Raw genomic sequence first — 18,029 nt, forward strand, 5'->3', positions numbered from 1 at the left:
TGTTGTGTATGGAAAGAAAGAGTGAATGCGTTTGAGTTTGTGTTTCCTTTTATTATATACAAAACACTTGAATACAATAAAAGTAAAGTGTAAAATTGTACGTGTCAAAAAATCTCATGTTTTCTTTGTTACATGTAGCAGTTGGATTTGTACATGAAACAGTGATTACAAGAATTATGTACTATTTTCCATAACAACTTTATAATGTTTGTATTATCTTTTTATTTCATAACATTCAATTTAATCTTTTATAAAAGTGCATGTCATACACAGTTTTTGTATGTTTGTAACATGTGGATACCAACTTATTGGTTTACTTCATCACTCCACCGTTCAGGCCAACCTTCATTCATCTATATATTCAACTCTCACACTACTCTTCTCTCTTGTGTAACATTGCTTTCTCTCTTCTCCTTCACCTCAGTCTCAGTCTGCAACAACACCTTCCTCTACCTTATATTTTCAACTTGCCTTCTTCTTTTCATATCACTCATGTCTTGCTTAGAGTCTGAGCTCTGCAAAGAGGTCAGTGTTAAGAGTTTCTACACATACATTACATATTCTTGTTATTCTTCTTCTTTATTCATGATTCTTTTGAAGTGTTTCTTATTCTGTAGCATCAGAGTGTTCATATATTTTATGTCAGATACTAGAAAAATGAATGTGTGTATTTCATCATTTCTGTTCTTTAATTTTATTAGCACTGAATGTGACAAAAACTGAAAAGCCTATATATAATTTGTTTTTGTGTTCAAAACTCTGCACAGAGAAAGTTTGAGGAAGAATCAGAAGAGGTTACTCTTGATGGAAGTGTTGATTTGCATGGTGGTCCTGCTATAAGAGCCAAATCTGGAAGATGGGTTGCTGGAATTATCATACTCTGTAAGCTACTTCCAAAAACATTAACTGCACATCATTTTCTCTAATATCCTATCTTTTTATTACTTTTGGATCTTGGTGAAAAGTAATATATATGATATTATCACATCATATGCATGTATTATTACCCTATAAAAAATTATTTGTTTTGAGTATGTAGGTGATATGAAAATAGAAAAGGACAATAACAACATCTCTCTTATTCTCCCCAATGAGTTGTTATTTCTATGAAGTGAAAGGTTATAGGGTGTACTATAAATATACAAAACATTATAAATATTAACAGATCTTATATTCTTTGAATCTATTAATCTCTGGAGTTTTGATTAAAGAAAATAAAATAAATGGAGATTAATGATACAAATAGATTACTACAAAAATATAATATGAGTAGAACACACGTAACTTAATAGTTTGAGATGAGGAGTGTTGTGTGCAGAAGTTTTGTTATGACTTATGGAATTGTGTGCATATATTTGATATAGCTTATCATAGAAGGAGCACATGGTGAGGTTACTTTATGGTGGAATATGTGCTACTGCAAGCAACTAAGCTTTTAGTCTCCTTCTTAATATTACATCAGAAAAGAAGGAGAAGACAACACTTTAAATACAGGAACGTGTTTCATTTGGTGTGCAAAATCCAAACCAGACATTTCTGTCAGTTTTGTTGCACTGTTTTCCTGTGTAGTGTGTGTGTTTGGCAGACACTTACAGCTATGTCTTGGCTGGCTAGTAACTACTTATTCATCCACCATGCAAAAATACCCTTCTAGAAGAAAATTAGATTAGATTAAATTTAATTACCATAGTTTTTGGATGATGAAGTTCTTTGTATGTTAAAAATAGCAGTATCTGAATGTTAAAAATGAAGGTAGATTGTTGAGAGAAACTATGTGATGTTTTTGGAAAACTTTTGGAGTTTTTAGTATTATTAACTACTTATTTGCTTGAGTTTATTATTGATAAGAAAACAATTGTACTATAAAATAACTCTTTATATTAACACTTCTCTAAAATATGAAAACTCTAATTTGAACTCAAAAAAATTCCTAAATGTGATGGGACAGAGGATAGAGATTTCTGAATGATGCCTGAAGTAGTTTTTTGGCTTTGTCCTTCAAAAGAAATACAGACAAATTAAAGTGAGAAAAATACCTTTCAGAGACGTAACCGCTGTGGAAATTTGCATGACGTGGGTTGCTGCCACGTGTCACCAACATAGACAGATATGCATGCAAATTTGTAACCATTAGCATTTGACAACAACCAAGTAGAAGTGTAAATTTATTTATTAATTTATTAATTCAATAATTAATTAGTATTTGGTCACTACTATTTACTCAGAAAAGAAAAGAAGCATGATGTTTAAGAAACCAGCTGTTCCCCTATATTTCATTCTGAATAACAAAAACTGATATAAGTCACAATCATATAATTATTTAGAACCTCTTATTCTTAAGTTATTTTATTACACATAGCTGCTTGGTGTGATTGATCGTTAGAAATGTTAGTGATACATTATCTTTTTTATTTCTTTTTAAGGGTTTTCCATGTTATCACGCAAAAAAAAATTGTACCATCAACCATTTATTTAGATTATAAACCTGTGATTATCATACAAAGAAATGTAATTAGTTCAGATGATTTTTTATGTTTAATTTTCCAACAATTAATAAAGATTCAATCTTTTCAGTCCTCTTTGAGTGTTAGGTATCTTTAGATTTTATTAGAACTATATAAGAAAGTTACGTACACTATTTGGTATTGTGATTGTGTAAAGTTGTTGTCTGTATATGGATATAAAAGGGCTCGTCCTCCACCTCCTAAAAAAGATGAAAAATGTTTCTTCAATTTTACTTTACCTTCCTTTTACTCTAGATGCTTAACAGTTGTCAAAATTTTCCACGTATAAACACGAAAGAATAATAAAGGTTTTCTTTCCATGAATGTAAGGTTAGATTAAAATAAGTAAATATTAAATGTTTATAAGTGTAATGAGTTTTAAATTTAAAATACACTCAAATAACTATGTTAGAATATTTTTATCATTATATCATTATAGCTTGAGTTATCTATTACTTAAATTTAGAATAAAGATATTATAATGATATGTTTTTTCGGTACATACAGATGTATTGTTCGGATAAAGCTAGGGTTAAAACAAGAGTGTATAGAGTTACAAGTTTTAAATGCATTTGTGCAAAGCCCTGCTGTAAATAAATAATGCACCGTTGTATTAAAAATTAAATTTTGGAATAGTAAAACAAAAGATGCCATGCAAAACACAAGTGTCTTTTTCCCGCTGAACCACGACAAAGACCGAAAGAGTTCAAAAAGTGGATTCAGAATCATGCAAATCACCATATTCTGTTTAGGAAATAGAAGTATAATTTTTTAATAAGCTTGGTCTTCCAAAGTGTTATCACACCTATGAAACCGATAATATTTAATTTTAACAAAAGAAGCCAATACTAATTTCATGGTGTGCCATATAAAGAGAAATCCTAAACGTACCTAACCCTATACCATGAACAGACTTGTTAAAATAGGACCCTGTTAATAGGAAATATTATTTTAGACTATATTGTTTTTAATTCTAAATTTTTATATTTATTAAAATATTATTCGCAGTACTTTATTTTATCTCTTCCCTTTCAAATTTAATGTAGTCTTCTACTATAGAAAGCAGGAATAGAAGTTATAATATCAAGTACCCTTCGTGTACAGTAGTAGCCAGTGGATTATGTGAATGCATGAAATCTTAATCATTGGTAATTTTTATATATCAAATAGCAAAATAAAACATAATTTAAATAAACCTTAGTGAAGACTAATATAGATATAGGAGTAATGAGGATGAACTTACCCATGCATGGTTCAAAGTATTGAGATCACAGTGGCAATGATTTGTTGATTGCATGTATCAGTGAATCAAGCTCTGGCAACCCTTGCATTCTTTGGGATGGGAGTGAACCTAGTGCTGTTTCTGACAAGGGTGGTAGGACAGAATAATGCTGATGCAGCTAACAATGTGAGCAAGTGGACCGGAACAGTTTACATCTTCTCTCTTGTGGGTGCTTTCCTCAGTGATTCTTATTGGGGAAGATATAAGACTTGCGCTGTCTTTCAGGTCATCTTTGTTATAGTAAGTAGCGCTCCATTTTCTCCTCTCATTCATAATCTTTCTCTTTAATTCCTAACTTTTACATTAGCTACTTTACTAATCAACAAATCTGTTTGGCTGAAAATAACAGGGTCTAATGTCCTTATCTCTGTCATCATACCTATTCTTACTTAAGCCTAAAGGTTGTGGGAATGAAAAAATTCATTGTGGAAAACATTCAAGATTGGAGATGGGAATGTTTTACCTCTCAATATATCTAGTTGCCTTGGGAAATGGAGGTTATCAACCAAATATTGCCACATTTGGAGCTGATCAGTTTGACGAGGAACACTCAAAGGAGGGTCACTCTAAGGTGGCCTTCTTTAGCTACTTCTACCTAGCTTTTAATATCGGCCAACTTTTCTCAAACACCATTCTGGTCTATTTCGAGGATGAAGGAATGTGGGCTCTTGGTTTCTGGCTGTCTGCAGGTTCTGCCTTTGCTGCACTGGTCTTGTTTCTTGCATGCACCTCCAGGTACAGACACTTCAAGCCCAGTGGCAACCCTCTTTCCAGGTTCAGCCAAGTCGTAGTGGCTGCATCAAGGAAATCCAAAGTTCAAATGTCATCAAACGGAGAGAACTTGCTTCACATGGATGCAAAGGACACTTCCACGAATGGCAACAGAAAGATTCTCCACACTCACGGGTTCAAGTAAGTAGTGGAGGTTCCTTTCAGCTGAAACTACACAGTGAATGTATTCATGTGTAGCTGAGGCTGTATGGAATGCTTTTCCTGTATTTTAATTAACACACATTTGATTTCCATTCCAGTACTGTTTTCCAATCTTGTTTGCAGTGAGCAATAACAGTTTAATCAATTTGCCATTTGTTACTGTATTGCAGGTTCTTGGACAGGGCAGCATTTATATCTTCAAGAGATCTAGATGACCAGAAAGGGACCGGTTACAACCCTTGGCGCATCTGTCCAGTAAGTCAAGTTGAAGAGGTGAAGTGCATACTGAGACTTCTTCCAATTTGGCTCTGCACCATAATATACTCTGTGGTTTTCACACAGATGGCTTCACTTTTTGTGGAGCAAGGCGCTGCCATGAAAACCACTGTCTCCAATTTCAGAATACCACCAGCTAGCATGTCCAGCTTTGATATACTAAGTGTGGCGGTTTTCATTTTCTTCTACCGTCGAGTTCTTGATCCGTTTGTGGGAAAACTAAAAAAGACAGATTCCAAGGGACTTACAGAGCTTCAGAGAATGGGAGTTGGACTTGTTATAGCAGTACTGGCAATGGTTTCAGCTGGATTAGTTGAATGCTATAGACTTAAGTATGCAAAACAAGGATGCCTCCACTGCAATGACACAAGCACTTTAAGCATCTTCTGGCAGATCCCTCAGTACGCATTTATAGGAGCTTCTGAGGTTTTTATGTATGTAGGCCAGTTGGAATTCTTCAACGCTCAGACACCAGACGGCTTGAAGAGCTTCGGAAGTGCACTTTGCATGACATCCATTTCTCTTGGGAACTATGTGAGTAGTTTACTAGTTAGTGTGGTTATGAAGATATCCACCGAAGATCACATGCCAGGGTGGATCCCTGGAAACCTCAATAAAGGTCACTTGGATAGGTTTTACTTCCTCTTAGCTGCCTTGACGTCCATAGATTTGATTGCCTATATTGCATGTGCAAAATGGTACAAGTGCATACAGCTAGAGGAGAAAAGTGAAGAAAATAATGAGTCAAAAGTATAAGTTGCAGGGGATATCAATCAAAGGTCATGGGTACCGCATATATTAATAAGAGAAAGAAAGGGCAACTAGTCAAAAATAAACTAGGTTCTATAGTTGCTGTTGGAAGAAATAGTTTGCAGGTTTGCAGAAAGAGAAGCCCTTCTTACATGAGTTTCTGACTCTCTTACAACTGGACTCTGTATTGTTAAGGCTTAAATATGTTCTTGAAGCCAAGTTGTGTAAAACAAATTTGATGAGACAATGACTGTTTTAGGGTACTTAAGACATTTCCTTTCTCTCATTTGTAAGTGCCATTTTAAAGACGAAGTTACGTCTGCTATGTGGATTTCCTTGTATTTAGGGAATTTAGCTTAGCTTCCCATCCCAGAGCTAACACAAAACTTTCTGTCCTTAATGTCTGTTATTCATGAACAAACAACGAAAACACCAATTAAGGCAATAGTTTCGAAACAGAAAGAGAAAATTTTACAAAACACTTCCTAATATATTTAGATTTAGCTGATCGAATTAATCAACCAAAGAATTTGCGAACTGGCAGTGGCAGACCAAATGCCACGCGGACAAACAAAGAATTATGAATAAGATCAAAAGAACAGCATAAAGCGATAACTTATTGCTGGCAATTATTTGTCAGAATATATATTTTTTTACAATATCACTTAAAAAAGAGAGAACACTAACACGTGATAAAAGAAATTTACAAAATGCACTTAAGGATGCCAACAACTCCCCCAGCAGTGAATCATTATTAGGAAGATTAGTCGTAGCAATCAGAGGAATTGACAGACAATACTTACAGTCCACATAATCAAATTTTGCATAATCGAAATGGGACAAGGTGAAATGAAAGGTGAAAAGTAGGACATAACAAATAATTTCTCTTCTTTATTCTTTTGTTTTATTTATTTATGTGTGTGTATCTAATGTCATCTTTCATTATAGAGCAAAAAATAGGAAAGGTAAAACGGTTGAAAGAAACAAAATATACAAGTAAATTATAAGGGCGAGCCAGTGCACGAGTTCCCAAGTCATAGCGATATGGGCATAATAAGGGTCAGAAGACAGCATTACATAGCCTTACCCTCGTGAGCCAAGAGGAACTCTATGCCCACTTATCATATAAAATCAAATAAATATATCCCACCATGGTTGCGCAAACAGCGAAAGGTCAATGTGATTTCTTTCAGCCAAGATAAAAATATCAACACGACATATTAACAAAATAGACAGTTACAAAAGAACTTTACGGAGAATATGAAATTCCTGATCAATAAATATTTGCCTTTTGAAAATTCCTTTACAATCCAACCCTGGTGTTTCAGGTGCATAATAGCCATAGCTATGAAGTAAGAATAACTAAGATACTGAAGAAGAAAAAAAAACTGTACAGTTACGAGTAACAAAGACCCTTCATAGAATTTTATTCATGAACCTTACGAACTTGTATGTGGTGAGTGGATTCCTCACGCCATATTGGTTGTGCTCCACTTTGAACAAGAGTAACATGCTGTCCCTCGTGTAAATGACCCTTACTCTGAAATATGGAGACTTTTCATAAACGTTTGAAAGAAAAAATACCAAGAAAAATAATGTCTGAGCACTTGATGGAGATATTACTAACCAATAGTAGCTTGAGGGCTCTAGAGAAGGTCTCCTCTGCATCATTTGAAAATTGCATATATATAGGCACAACACCATGATAAAGTGCCAACCTCTGCTTAATCCTTGTTCTGCGAATAGAGAAATCATAAATTTCTGGGTGCAATAGTACATACTTAAGCAGCAATACTACCCTCCAAAAATAAGAAAGCGAAAAAAGAAAAAAAGCACTGCCTATGTTGACCTTCGGATTCCTAGTTTCATTTCTTCTTCTTCGTAATGTATAGCTTTACTTTTAGGGTGGAGGGGTATGTAATAGAAAAATAGCCCCTTACATGTAAGCTTAATAACATCATTAAAAAAAAACGGAGAGGTTGAGGGGTTTCCATCTAGGATAGGAGAAAAATTCATCTAGCAGGATTCCGACAAAACCGAAGAATGGTCAAATGTGATAAAGAAAAAATATTATAGGAGATTAATTTTGATAAAGAGAAAAATACTTGTCAAAACGATCATCCTTAGTTCACATACAAAACCTCAAGCACGGTAAATTTAATTAATTGGATAATCTGTAAAATACTTGAGTTGGCAAGAGAGAAGCTAGCTTCTATCAAGATAACATAAGCTCAAAGCCCATGAAATTAGCAATTTAATTTTCAAATATAAAAAAGTACTACTCCTGAAAAAGTAGTTAGGGCAAACCATGGTAGAGGGGAATTTCATCAAGAAAAGTTTTTATTTTCAGGTTAGTTGAACAAAATTAATAGCACATTAACACAGAAAATACATACGCATGTGCGAATGCAAACATAACTGAGTAAAGCATATAAGGCTAAAAGACAACACACACACACACACATGTATATATAACACATCCTGCCAATGCTTACTCATTTGTGAATGCAAAGATTGTTGAGTAAGGCCTATAATGGCTCAATAGAATAGCCATGGATCCTGTTCTGGTGAAAACAATAATGGGGGTATTAAGAGTGTTAGACATTGTTGTCGCATGGAAAGCAAACATTTCTCCCATGTGGCTCTGTCAACAAGTAAACACAAATTAATTAGATTTTAGTATATCATCAATTTACAATAAAATATATCAATAATAAACCCTCTACGACAAATGAAACAAAATTCCAAAAGTGCCTAATTTTTAATCGAGCACGTACTTCATGAGAACTCAGACTTGGACAAGCAGGACCACTTTGAACACTGGATTCATTCCTAAGAGCCACCGTGTGCATAACTTTAACAGCTTTCAATGGAAATCTGAAGCAATTTAAGTTATATTTATTTATTTAAAATATTAAAAAAAGGTATATTAAATGCATAAATTCATAAGCACAAGACAGAAAAGGTCAGACGTTCTTATGTAATAAAGAAAAGGAATGAAATACATTTTCAAATGAAAAGCAGTTCTATAGTAATTACTACAATAATCCACAGGATGGAAAAGTAAGGATTTGTAGCCAATTTAGGAGTATCTTTTATAATGAATGATGTTTTCCTTCTTGAAAAACATTGCACTCCATAAAATAAAAAAGATAAGTCTCCGAATCATAAACAGCTGAAAATCATTTAATAATGCAAATTATTAAACAGTAATGGATTTTAGGAAGATTCCAATTATAGAGAATCAAGGTAACTAATTCCCCTTTGTTGAACATGCATAGGGATTCATAGGCTTTGTTTAGTTTAGATTCATTCCTATTTGTTATTATTTTTAGGTTTCTCCTAAGCGTATCCTCCTTTTTGTATATCTTTCATTCTCTTCTCTAATAGTAATGATGCTTCTTTTATTTGAAAATGAAAATACTAAAATATGAATACTGAAAAGAAGTTTGAACAACTTAAAAAAATAGGAAACAAGTTCACCAAGTAATAGCAAACTCACTTTCCATGTGCAGTTTCTCCTGAAAGCATGATAGCATCAGCACCTTGTCTTACTGCAATTGCAATGTCCGAGACTTCTGCCCTTGTGGGCGTGGGATGATTAATCATGCTTTCAAGCATATTTGTTGCCACAATAACCGGCTTTTGCATGCTTTGACATCTCCTTATGATGTCCTCCTGCTTGATTAAAAAAAGGTAATGAACTACATCGAACACAGAATTAAGCATAGTAAGAGAAAACTAATAAAATAGAGAACAAAAGCATCAGTTTGAAACTAGTATCCCATAATCTAGTTTGTGAAAGTTATAACAGGAGCTGAGATAAGTGGGTCGAACAAGAATATAATCTTCAAGGAATTTTATTCTCCTGTGCGCAAGGAAGCATCAGAGGAAAGGAAGAGATTTTCTCTTCTGAAATTCTATTTCAGGTTATTGCTTTGTTGCAATAGCCACAAATAAGCACTTTCTTTTATAGGTAAAAAAAAATTAAATATAGAAGTATTAAAACAACAAATGTTATAGCCAAAGTAGCATTACATGCTCCCAGAAGCTTGAGGTGCAGCAGAAAATGATCTGCTTTTCTCTAATCTCAAGTTACCAGACTTTCACATTGCAATTTGTCTCACTAAAATGTGATTACAGTAAGCCTTGTGCAGTAGGTATTGCAGCTTGCAGTGTAGGCACCATCAATTTTAGGAAGTGCTTAGCCAAAGTAGGAGCAAGACATAGCAAAAAACAAGAGGAAAATGACTTGGAAGTAAAATTGAGATAAGATATCATACCACAGGTTTATAAGTTTAAATATTTGGAATCCATTTTAAAAAATTATAGGGAAATTAATGAGGAGGTCATACACAAGATACAAATTAGATAATTAAAATGGAGAAAGGCGTTGAGGGTTGTTTGAATTGAAAAGGACCTGTCAAGCACAAAGGAAAGTTTATCATATTGCTAGACATCTGACTAAAATCTATGTAATAAGTGTTAGACTTCAAAGGGACAACAAAGAATAAATGAGTAACACTGTAGCATGAATGAGAATGTTAAGATAGATTATACACAAGAAAGGGTAATATATGAAATCGTTGTATATGAGAAGGCATTGCAGTGACACCAATTGATGAAAAGGGGATAAAAATCAATTAAAGCGGTTTAGACATGTACAAATAAAGGTCACTGGAAGCACCAATAAGGAGACTAGATGACACGAAGTCCTATGAAAAGAGGGAGAGAGAGAGAGAGAGAGAGAGAGAGAGAGAGACCATGGACGTTAGAGGAAGTTCTTAACAAATATCTCATATGATGAATAATATTTCAAAAGATTTGCTCCATAACCAAGTCCAATGATGTAGTGTGACTCATGCTGTTGAAGTTATCTACTGGGAAAAGACTTATGTTTTTGTTCTTAAGTGGTGCCAACAATTTGTTGGGGAAAACATTCCATTACATAATGAGTATCAAAGGTACGAACCACACACAAAGCAACACCAAAAATAAAAAATAACGAAATACATGGATTTATGTGGTTCAATGTTAGGCAATGAGTCCGTTGGACCATTAATGTTATTTTTCTAAAAGTCTGCTGCTATGATACCATGTCACGTAATAGGGTTCTTATTTTTCGTTCCCCTTCACTTTTCTATTCATCTCCTTAAATAATACATAACATCTACCACTATTAATGACTAGCATAAACACAGGCGCTATCGCGCCTGTGTATACGCATTTTTTGAATTATATTAATAATTGATGATATTGTAATGTTATTAAGTTAATGAACAAAATAAAAGTATATTTATAAAAATTAAAGTGAAATGTATGGAGAAAATATGAGAAAAATAATTTTATAAAAACTTATAAAAGTAACCATTAATTTTTAAAAATTTAATAAATAATTAAATTGTAAAGGGTAAAGTTGGAATTATAAAATGTGAACACAAAAGAGGGAATCCTCTATATATATAGTTATAGATAATTGATCCTAATTCCTAATTTAGGTAGATGCTATGTATTATTTAAGGAGATGAATAGAGAAGTGAAGGGGAACGAAAAATAAGAGCCCTATTTCGTGACATTCAACACCTCTTGCTCACATCCCTAGAACCATCTCAAAAGTATTTCATTCACCATAGCACATTACATGTCTTCAGGACAAATTTGAGAAACTCTTCCATATACCAGACCACCCTCTCTCACATAGGGTGGTTATTCCCTCTCTCTAGGTCAGGTGTGTCTTCTCTCTATACACACTCGTTTTATATATAAATAAATTTATAACTACATCATCATAAATGAGACCAAGTAGACAACTCCACTAACTTTCATTACGGTAGTAGATTCTCCAATGGTCAAGAAACATGCACCTTTTGGCTTTCCACCTAATTTCATTAATGTTTGGAAATTTGGATTTATTTTCCCAACATGAATTTTACAGCTTCATGTGTCTACAAGGGTTCTTCATACCATATGGTGGATAAGATATCCTTTGACATCTAATGGCCTCCTTCATAAACAAAACTTTGATCTTGAAATTTAAAAAGATACAATACTACACATGAACATGTATCTATGGTTGAATTGTGCTTAACAGCTCCATAGCATCCTTTACGAAAAGGTAAGATTACACATGAGAAAGAACATCATTGGGAATTCACTGAACAAGCAGCAAAATAAGGGTTTTCCATAAAATTAATGCACATGACATGACTATCAGTATGATCTTACGAATTGAAATTCACAATAGTTAATGAAGCTCCACTTATTTTGTTAGATTTTTCAGTGATACTAAACATTGCATCCTGACTTAAATGTACCATAGCAATGATTATAAACCTAGATCATCTGATGAAAGAATTTGCATACATCTCACCAATTGTGAACAAAATGACACCTGTATCATGTTACTCTGAGCACCGCATTACCTGCAATAAAGGAACTTCCTCTATTGGAAGTTCAGCTCCAAGATCCCCACGAGCAACCATGGCCTGCAAAATAAATAGAACTCTCAAAATGAAACTGGACGCCAATGTAGATAAAGATCTTGATTTGATCTATGATATTGAATAACACTAAAACATTCTCCAAAATATAAACTGTGAAGGTGTTGAAAAACCTACAGCAGATTCAGAGCAGCTCAAAGTAATGGTTAAATCAGTTCTATGTTAAGGTTTCTCCTCTAGGTCAAAAGATATGCAGTACACTTTCTTAATTAGGCATTTCTCAAATAAATTCATTTCTATTTGTTATTAAGTCTGAAGGAATCTACTATAAATGTATGCCTTGAAAATGATATTGTCTATAAGGTATTTGTAACGTTAATTATGAACATTAAAGGAGAGAGATCATCAGTATGCTTACAAAAACTTAATAGAACAATCTCCACTAAACCAAGTTATTTGATATTTTGATATGTAAATCAAGAAAAATAGTTATCAACCAATAGTGCACAAACAAGCAAGCACCCCAAAACCACCTTTTCCGCTGGAATTAGGCAAGCATTGAATATCTTAAAACGAAAGAATCCCCACCATGACATGATTGTACCGCCATAGGTTTCAGAACAGATATCATGTGAGTGCAATACTAAGACGGGGAAACTAAAGTAACATCTAATCAATCCATAATCAGCTCAAGATGAAATTAGGTTCCTCTTATATCAAACATTGAATGTGAACGCATATTCCTTAGATTTTGAAGAGTACAATTGACAGCCTAATCAACTTACAACCACAAAACAGCAAAGTCGTTACTTAAATTTGTGCATTATACAAGGATTACTAGAATTTTCAAGTCCTCTCGTAGAAATAGTGAGATAATTAACTTTAAATGTTCCATTTGTGCATTATACAAGGATTACTAGAATTTTCAAGTCCTCTCGTAGAAATAGTGAGATAATTAACTTTAAATGTTCCATTTTCCAGTTTCTTTTTTCGGGTATTATGTTCGCATGAAGCACAGAACTTCTATACATTATATTTATCCATTCCTCCATGTAATCAATTCCAGTTCTCGTATGTTGAATACTAACTAGACCAAAATAAATAAATAAAAACATGTAGACCAAAACAATATTGATCACCAACATAATCAAAATTCCAATCCCTTTTAACTGAAAGTTATTGAAGGTATGAAATATCTACAAATACATGATCTGAACGTTATGAAACTAACCCCATCTGAAGCAGAAAGTATGGAATGAAGATTTGGTATGGAATCTGCACTTTCAATTTTTACAATCACGTGTATATCAGCATTATGACCTATAGAAAAAGGTTTACAATAATTTAGTTGATAATGAGAATGATGGGGCCCATACATAATCACTGTCATGAGAACTCACGTATTATTAAATATTGAATAACTCTAATAATAATGGTCATGTTGGCAGCTATGGATAGAAGCTAGGAGCAATAACGTAGTAGTATTTTCTATTAGATCATGTGGTAGTGTTACAGAATAACTTGTCCTGCGTTAGTTGTTCCGTATTAAAATTAGAAATTGCCTCTCTGACAGTTGTTTTGAAATGTAATTTAATGCTGAAACAGAACTCACATACAATACATCCACTTTCTACAGATAGTATGCTCTGTCCACAACAGCAAATAACAACACCTTATGACTCATTAGGACCTAACTCAAACCAGCTTTTAAGGCACATAGACACCCTATAATATTTCACTCAACTTTCTCATTAGTTAGAATCCTGTGTCAGTATACTAATGATACTAAGTACTCAAACACATCGGGTACAAAAACACTTACATACTCTACCAAGCAACACATACGATCCAATATGATACTTAGAAACCCCATAATACCCAAGTCTCTATCAACTACCAAAGCTTTATAAACTTTAAGTCATATATGTAGTAGAAAAGGGACTAAACACTACCCTAGGCAACAATTAAGACAACTCCCATAAGAGCTACAACTAAGGTGGGATAAGGGTGACCACAGTTCAGGTGGGTGACAGTAGTTAAAGGGGGTTTCCGACAATGGTTATGACTACACTAATATCTAATAATACATGGTTGTCACATTAGAGAAGCAATAAACACCGAGAAAGAAGAAACTTCCACACAGATGCACAAAGCCACACACCTAGATACAAGAGCATAAAAAGGAAATTAGACATCTAAAATATTACTTTTGAGATACTCTTTTAACTCGTGCACCACTCTAGCATCCTTGACAAATGAGACAGCATAGAAGTCTACTTGATTGTCCACCCCAAACTTGATATCTTCCCAGTCCTTGTCTGTGAAGTTGAAACATAAGGAAACAAAGTGTAAAATTGTCAAGTGCATTTGCATTCTAAAAGTAACCAGCTACAAGTGAATCACTGAATCTTATTGCCCATGCACAGTGTCAACAATAAATAGAACAGAACTATACCAGTTATGGAAGGAAGTGTAGCACTTTTTCCACGGACATTTAAATGACGCCTAGATTTCAGTTCACCACCATCAATTACCTCACATTTAACCAAGTCTTTTGTCTTTGATTTTACAGCAAGAGACATCATTCCTCCTACAACAATAACCAGACCAAATTAGAATCTTCTTTTGAGATAATCAAATTGGCGGTTATCAAACAATTCAATAAACCCCTCTTCTAAATATACTGAGATTATAAAAAATAAATTACTAAAATAGGAGGAACATCTTACTGGTAGCTCATACATAGTTAACAATCAACCACGAGTATAAGTCACAAAACTTGCAGCTAATCCAGCAAGATGACAGAAACAACAATATTTACAAATAAGAAATCATCGTTCTTACCATCAACCAGCAACACATCTCCTACCTCCACATCATTCACAAAATCATCGTAATTCACGCTAACTGTGTTTTCCATGCTGACTCCTCTCCTGGTGGTGAAATAGAACTCTTGCCCCTCTTTAAGTGAAATTGGTTGAGGCACATCCCCGCTTCTAACTTCAGGACCCTGTGAAGCAAGTCATATGACACGACCGTTCTGTCTTCAAATCCAAAATATAAGTTTACATATGGAAATTGAAATTCAGTAACAAAAGCATTGAGTTTTAACTTTGAAGCTTGCAATGAAATTGAAAGTGTTAGCAGACAAAATTAGGTCGAGCTATGTGATAACTCTTTTTATAGAGCTATGTTATTCAGTAACAAAGGCATTCAGTACAGAACTCCGTTTAGAGGGGTCATATGTGTTTCAGGGGATATGCCTCACAAATGGGCTACTTTTCATCGTTTGCAGAATTGTGGTACAATACCAAGTTTCACACATCCACTCAGTTAACTTCATTTGAAGCTATCTATGGGTACCCGCCTGCTCCCCCAACTATGATAATGATAATGATTAGATGGTGGAAGCAGTTAATTACACAATCAAGACTAGGGAAGAAATCTCTCGCCCAGCTGCTACAAGTAAATTTGACCAATGCACAAACCAGGATGAAGTGCAAGGTGTTACGGTCCTTATAAAATATTACACAGAATTGGGACTGTTGCTTACAAATTGGACTTACCACATGGCACAAAGATTCATAACTCCATCTGTCATTATTGAAGAAATACCATGGTGATAAGCCCGCTTCTGGGCAAGTACCTTTATTGAATGATGAAGGAGAATTTGTGCCTCAACCTCTGGCTGTTTTGGCAAGGAGAATGAAGGAGAAATATAAAAACCTAAGACTGAGTAGTTAATACAGTGGAAGGGCAATAATCCTGAGGATGCTGTACGGAGAGAACTACATCAAATGCAGCTTCAATTTCCAGACTTTGATTGGAATGGCTAGTTATAGGCCTTGTAGTCAAGTCCTAAGTTTGATGGGAGGAACATTTGCTATAACTCTTTTTTACTTATCTTGTATGTTTTGAGTCTGTGTGGTGAGAACATAACTCCGTTGTGAGGGAGTTAAGCTCACCAGATTCAAATTAATCGTGACAAGCTAAAACGAGGAAAACGGAAGTTATATACGAAGGAGTTGACCTTGGTGTCGAGCATGATAGCTACGACCTTATCCTGAAACTGAGCATTGTACTCTCTCACCAACTCAATAGTCCGCAGGTGCGAGGCGTGGTCCCCGTGCGACATGTTCAAACGCGCCACGTTCATTCCGGCTTCAGCCAGGCTCCATATCATGTCACGTGAGCTCGTGGATGGACCTATCGTGCACACGATCTTAGTTTTCTTACGCGCCTCGGAATTCTCCCCTGCGTGTCCCACGCCATGATCACTCACCTGAACCTCGACCGAAGAGCTTGCGTTGCCCTACGCAATGGATTGAACAACACAGAGAGGTTAGAGACAGCAAAGTGAGATCAGTTTGCGGAAATTACGAGTAACATACGACGGACGGAGAACCGTTGGAGGAGCTGATTTGGGTTGATTGGGCGTGGTTTGCTACAATGGTGATTTTAGGGATGCGTGGGATGCGTTGGGTTCGGTGTTTGGAGGGAGAGAGTTCGGATTGGAAGAGCGAGGAAGTTGCAGAAGAAAAATTAATGGTTGCCATGTTTGTTGATTGAAACGAAGATGAAGATGAACAGCTTTTGGTTGCAGCCAAATAAACAAGTCTCTCCTTTATTTTGTTTGTTGCAGTACCAACCAACCAGGTTCCATTGGCGTGGTGTTAGGGAAATGGCCACTATCTGTATTATATTTCAGTGTTACCTTTACCTCACAGAGCGAGTAGCAGGGATGGCAAAAAGTTCTCTCACCTCATATGTTTGCGGTTAAAATATCTGGTCATATCTTTAACAGATATTTATCGATAATGAATGAGGTTAATGCGACGGTACATATGTTACGAAATTCAACGTACGAATATTTGTTACTTCATAATAAGTATTAATGAATTTTATATTTAATTAAGTTTTGAATTCACAATGAATTTAGAAAATTTCAATTCACGATTTATTGATTTCTTTTAGGTTATTAATTTCTCAAAATTTTAAAATTGAATTAGTGAAGTTGTATTTTTCTGGGACGAGACATGTAACATCCCATTTAATAGTTTTTCCATACTATCAAACAACAAAACATTAGATTTATGATCAAACATAGCAGATAGTAGGAGCAAACACGCAAACGTAGAATAAACATATCCAGTACAGTCCTCCACACGGATACATCTATGAACACATATACATCAGGTAAGAGTGGATGTAAGGGATGCTAGACTACCCCCAAGATCCTCAAAAATATACAGTGAGAGTCTAACTATAATGGCACTCCTTGCCAAACTCCAACTTCTGCTCAAGAGGAAGCGTCTCCATCTGGTTTCCGCTCTGCTCCCACCAAACATAGGTGATCATTGCAAAGGGGTAATATGCAAAAGCAAACACATAACAGGAAGGGTAAGCTAACTGAAAAAGAACAAATATCAATGCACTTCACAACTTAAATTGTCATTTATAGCATGTAATTCAACCAAAAATCCTAGACTCGATATCCGGATTGTGTAAGTGACGTTAGAGCTCTTGGTGGCTTGCACCTGTAACGGTTCCCAGACTCTGCAGAGTCTGGACACATGGGGTATTCATCCGACTGTTCCCAAGGTAAGTCCCCTCCACGTCTAAGACTTGATCGAGTCCGACGACGAGGACCTCCTGCTACTCCTCACGACATAATCCATTCTACTCTACCTGAGCTTGAATGATTATTGGAGTTTCAGGATACCAACCATTATAGATTCCTTACATCCTTACACACACTTAAAATTCCTACTCGAATTTCCCTTGAAATTCCATCCAAACTTCATCTCTTCATACTTACATTCATCCAATTAAATCATTCTATAC

At 34.9% G+C, this 18,029-nt stretch overlaps 2 protein-coding genes across 2 annotated transcripts; one reads left to right on the forward strand and one right to left on the reverse strand.

Annotated features, from left to right (window-relative positions):
- The first annotated feature begins 352 nt into the window (after positions 1-352).
- LOC114166398 (protein NRT1/ PTR FAMILY 7.3-like) lies at positions 353-6,099 on the forward strand. The gene is made up of 5 exons (XM_028051129.2): positions 353-525; positions 768-882; positions 3,809-4,026; positions 4,136-4,698; positions 4,890-6,099. Exons 1-5 carry the CDS (start codon positions 493-495, stop codon positions 5,749-5,751), a joined length of 1,791 nt encoding a protein of 596 aa, XP_027906930.2. The 5' UTR covers positions 353-492; the 3' UTR covers positions 5,752-6,099.
- Positions 6,100-6,993: 894 nt separating this feature from the next.
- Positions 6,994-16,950, reverse strand: PKP3 (plastidial pyruvate kinase 3). Its single transcript, XM_028057458.2, has 12 exons — positions 16,577-16,950; positions 16,216-16,497; positions 15,030-15,195; positions 14,641-14,775; positions 14,393-14,503; positions 13,417-13,505; positions 12,168-12,230; positions 9,248-9,423; positions 8,523-8,622; positions 8,241-8,389; positions 7,373-7,481; positions 6,994-7,285 (listed from the first exon to the last, which is right to left on the reverse strand). Exons 1-12 carry the CDS (start codon positions 16,739-16,741, stop codon positions 7,172-7,174), a joined length of 1,659 nt encoding a protein of 552 aa, XP_027913259.1. The 5' UTR covers positions 16,742-16,950; the 3' UTR covers positions 6,994-7,171.
- Positions 16,951-18,029: the final 1,079 nt, after the last annotated feature.

This window comes from Vigna unguiculata, chromosome 2 (assembly GCF_037176805.1).
Source record: "Vigna unguiculata cultivar grain cowpea cultivar isolate G323 ecotype 2 chromosome 2, ASM3717680v1, whole genome shotgun sequence".
NCBI classification, from domain to species: Eukaryota; Viridiplantae; Streptophyta; class Magnoliopsida; order Fabales; family Fabaceae; genus Vigna; species Vigna unguiculata.

What these genes read in the sequence shown, in the direction of transcription:
- LOC114166398 (XM_028051129.2), top strand. Translation starts at nt 493, where the DNA reads ATGTCTTGCTTAGAGTCTGAGCTCTGCAAAGAG. An exon ending in AGTCTGAGCTCTGCAAAGAG is followed by an intron (nt 526 to 767) that starts GTCAGTGTTAAG and finishes AACTCTGCACAG; the next exon opens with AGAAAGTTTGAGGAAGAATC. An exon ending in CTCCACACTCACGGGTTCAA is followed by an intron (nt 4,699 to 4,889) that starts GTAAGTAGTGGA and finishes ACTGTATTGCAG; the next exon opens with GTTCTTGGACAGGGCAGCAT.
- PKP3 (XM_028057458.2), bottom strand. Translation starts at nt 16,741, where the DNA reads ATGGCAACCATTAATTTTTCTTCTGCAACTTCCTCGCTCTTCCAATCC. An exon ending in AGATGTGTTGCTGGTTGATG is followed by an intron (nt 14,776 to 15,029) that starts GTAAGAACGATG and finishes TTATTGTTGTAG; the next exon opens with GAGGAATGATGTCTCTTGCT. An exon ending in GAGCCCTCAAGCTACTATTG is followed by an intron (nt 7,286 to 7,372) that starts GTTAGTAATATC and finishes TCCATATTTCAG; the next exon opens with AGTAAGGGTCATTTACACGA.